Genomic DNA, 3,771 nt, shown 5'->3' on the forward strand with positions numbered 1-3,771 from the left:
GGGCGGGGGTGGGGGAGACTGACCCTCTCTTGTCCTCTGTCTCTCTCTCTGTCTGTCTCTCTCGGCAGGTCGTCCGTACTGCCCTTTCATAAAGGCATCGGACAGTGGGCCTTCCTCCTCCTCCTCTTCCTCCTCCTCCCCTCCACGGACTCCCTTTCCCTATATCACCTGTCACCGCACCCCAAACCTCTCTTCCTCCCTCCCATGTAGGTAGCAGCCCCAGGCCTCGGCAGGGGGGTAAGAAGGGCCCCACTTCCCAGCAGCACCCCTGCCCTTACTCCCCAGCCTGACCACTGATCTCTGGTGTTTGTCCCCAGAGCAGGTACTGCCTGCCTCTTTTCCCTGGCCCTGAAGGAGCACTGACCCCCAGGGGCCTGGCTTATAGGGTCTGGAGTTGTGGTCTGGACCCTGGGGAGCCTGGGGAGCTCCCAGCCCCCCACCCAGACTCCAGAGAAGAGATGCTGGCCAGGCCCTGAGGTGTACAATCCTGGTCCCACCTGGCTTCTTGGCCCTCATTAACCGTGGGGGTTTGTTCCACAGGTAGCCACCTGGACAGCCACCGGAGGATGGCACCCACCCCCATCCCCACCCGGAGCCCATCTGACTCCAGCACAGCCTCCACCCCTGTCTCTGAGCAGATCGAGCGGGCCCTGGATGAGGTCACGTCCTCTCAGCCTCCACCACCACCACCACCACCTCCACAAACCCAAGGTAAGTGAGGGGCCCAAGCTGTACTGGGCCTCTCACCAGTCCCTGTGCCCAGGCGACCATGGTAACAACTCCCCAGGCACCTGGGCCACCCATCACCCAAACTGTACTGCCCTGGAGGTGGCTGTGGCAGGGAGGAGCCCTGGTGTGGCAGTCAGATCTACCCTCTGAGCCTCCGTGTCTCTCCATGGAGTAGGACTCAGGCCTTCCTCCCAAGGCTGCTGAGAGGCTTGCAGACACTAGGTAAAGGGGCAGCAGGGCCCAGTGGGGGCTGGAGGGTACTCTGCATGGAGTTATTAATGGAGGCCTTCTTCCCAGGAGGTCGTCAGATTTTCAGTGCATGACAGGGTAGGTAGTGTGCTTGTCCATGGCCTTCGATGGTGGAGCTGGTCACATCTGTCTCCTCCATTTGTTCTGTAACAGAGACCCAGGAGCCTGGCCCCGGCCTGGAGGGCGAAGGGACCAGCAAGGAGGGCAGAGCTGCAGCCCCTGAGGTCTGGGCTGGCCCCATGGAGGAGTCCCCGCAGGCACGGGAGCCTCCCCAGGGGCAAGGCAGCCCCATAGAGGACTTTATGTTCATGGTGGCTCCTGAGCAGGCTGTACTGGCTGCCCCTCTAGAGCCTGCCATAGCCAACACCACTGCAGCCGACACCCTGGCAGCTGCTGCCATTGAAACCGATGGCGTTGCTGCTGCTGACACCGCTGTTGCCAACACTGTCGCCCCTGCCACTGCCAGCCTCATTGACCTATGGCCTGACAACGGGGATGGCGCCTCTGCACCCCAGGCTGAGCCTAGCGCTCTGACAGCACCCTCAGGTGCCGAGGTCACTCTGGCGGAGGTGCCCCTGCTGGATGAGGGGGCTCAGGAGCCACTGCCACCAGCAGGTGAAGTCTGTGCCAGTCTCCTCAATTTTGATGAGCTGCCTGAGCCACCAGCCACCTTCTGTGACCCAGAGGAGGAAGTAGAAGGGGTGCCCCTGGCTGCTCCCCAGGCCCCTACTCCACCCTCTGCTCTAGAGGAGCTGGATCAGGAGCCAGAGCCTGAGCCGGAGCCCGAGCCGGAGCCCCACTTGCTGACCAATGGCGAGACCACCCAGAAGGAGGGGACTCAGGTAGGGCAGGGCAGCCTGGTGGTAGGGTTGGAAGTCAGGGCTTGAGAAGGGGGCTGACCCTGAGTGTTTTAGGCTTGCAGCAGTACCCCCTTTCTCTGTGGCCCACATTATTAGGGGGAAGCTGTATTCCATTCCCCTTCCCTGCGCCAGCTCTGCTTTTGTTCCCAAGTTAGGTGTCTGTTTTCTTGGTAACCATGGGTGGAATCACTGGTTGCTGGAGAAACTGTCTCAGGCCTGGTAGGTCAGCCCTAGTCTTGCAGGGTGGGGCCACAGTAACCTGGTGCTTTCCTCCTCGCAGGCCAGTGAGGGGTACTTCAGCCAATCACAGGAGGAGGAGTTCGCCCAATCAGAAGATCTGTGTGCAAAGGCTCCACCTCCTGTGTTCTACAATAAGCCTCCAGGTAGTGTGGGTATGGATGATGGGTCAGAATTAGGATGGGGATGCTGGGTTTAAGTGTGGGCGGGCACAGTTCCCAGGGGGTACAGCCGTGGATCTGCTGGCCATTTCCTTAACTGCCCTCTTTTCCCAACACCATAGAAATTGACATCACCTGCTGGGATGCAGACCCAGTCCCGGAAGAGGAGGAGGGCTTTGAGGGTGGCGATTAGCAGTGGCGCCCATCCTCAGGCTGTCCTTGCCAAGACCACCCACCTGCGCTGGCCTCTGCCCAGATGGCCCGCTGCGCCTGTACTCGAAGACGCTCCGCCTGGCACCCACTCCAGATTCCGGCCCTGTCCGGGGACTTGGCCACTTCCTTGCCCAAAGGGCCTGACTTTTACAGCTTTTCTTTCTTTTTTTAAAAAAAAAGTTGATAGGAGACTTGTACAGTTGACTGGTTTTCCTCCCGTTGGTAGTTGAGATGTTGTTGCAAATTCCATCCCCTCCCCACCCGGTCCAGATTGTAGCGCTTAGCCCTCCCTGCTCACTCAGCTGGCCAGGGTGGAGGCCTCACCCTGTCTGGGGCCTGGTGAGGGGGGAGCTCTGGTGGGAAAATGCCCCCCACTTCTTTTCCTAGTTTTATGTTTCTTGGAAAAATATCACTTTGTATTCTTTGTCCAGGGCTTCAGATATTTTGCACGAATTTGAAAACATGGCAATAAATGGCTCGCGGGCTCTGGCTCCCTGGGACCCCCTCCCTGCCCGTCTCTTGACCTCTACCCACCTGGCCCTAAGGAAGTAGCAGGCCCAGCTGGGGCAGCTCAGCTTCCCAGCCCTTTCCTGCCCCCTCCTGCTGGGCGGGTCCCAGGCTGGAGGCCTTAGGCCCGATTCAGGTCAGGGCTATGGGTGGGGCCCAGGGCTTGGGTGGCCCCTCCCCAACTCCCTTCTTTGCTTGGGTCCCTTTTTCACATTCAGTAACTGTTTTTTGGAAAGCACAAACTTCTGTAACGGGTCGTGCTCATGTCTGTTAATAAAGAAATCCAGATCCCTTTGGGCCTGCTGCTGGGCCGCCTGCCCTTGACCCCTTGTCCCACCTCTAAGGCCACAGGGGCACCTCACCGTGATTTCATGGGCAGGGAAGAGGGGGTCTGAGGCTCTTGGGGGAAGCAGGCTGACCTCGGGTTTAGTTCTGCATCCTCCAGCCACTTAGCTGTAAAGCGCACTCAGCTTTCCTCCTGCCAAGGCCCAGGCACACTTGGCCACCAGAACCTTGGACGCAAGCAGTGGGTGTCCCCTCCGCTTGTACCAAACCAGATCACACACCTTTATTATCCTCAAAATGTAACAAATGGGGTAAGAAATCCCTCCCACCCCCCGCAGTCCAAGGGAAGTATTTAAAAAGCCTCTCAGTCAGGCCAGGAGTCTACTGTTGGGGCTCGGGTCGCCGGGCACCCCTCTATACGGCTGTAGTCCTCCCAAACAAGGGGATGGAGACCGGCAGGCGCCAAGCTCCGGGCTCCAGCGGCTCGCGGCTGTTGAGCTCTGAGTCGGTCCAGCTGGGGAAGACCCGGC

General features: G+C 59.5%; 2 protein-coding genes across 2 annotated transcripts in view; one reads left to right on the forward strand and one right to left on the reverse strand.

Annotated features, from left to right (window-relative positions):
* DBN1 (drebrin 1) overlaps positions 1-2,949 on the forward strand; it is a 9,191-nt gene extending 6,242 nt beyond the window's left edge. Inside the window, exons 10-14 of the mRNA XM_014539060.1 lie at positions 69-206; positions 541-711; positions 1,132-1,820; positions 2,119-2,221; positions 2,359-2,949. Of these exons, the coding sequence (XP_014394546.1) occupies positions 69-206; positions 541-711; positions 1,132-1,820; positions 2,119-2,221; positions 2,359-2,429 (1,172 nt within the window). The 3' untranslated portion in view covers positions 2,430-2,949. The remainder of the gene's footprint in view (positions 1-68; positions 207-540; positions 712-1,131; positions 1,821-2,118; positions 2,222-2,358) is intronic.
* A 550-nt stretch (positions 2,950-3,499) lies between these two features.
* Positions 3,500-3,771, reverse strand: part of PRR7 (proline rich 7 (synaptic)) — a 1,215-nt gene continuing 943 nt past the window's right edge. Inside the window, exon 3 of the mRNA XM_014539165.1 lies at positions 3,500-3,771. Within this exon, the coding sequence (XP_014394651.1) occupies positions 3,656-3,771 (116 nt within the window). The 3' untranslated portion in view covers positions 3,500-3,655.

Source organism: Myotis brandtii, unplaced genomic scaffold (genome assembly GCF_000412655.1).
Source record: "Myotis brandtii unplaced genomic scaffold, ASM41265v1 scaffold208, whole genome shotgun sequence".
NCBI lineage: Eukaryota > Metazoa > Chordata > Mammalia > Chiroptera > Vespertilionidae > Myotis > Myotis brandtii.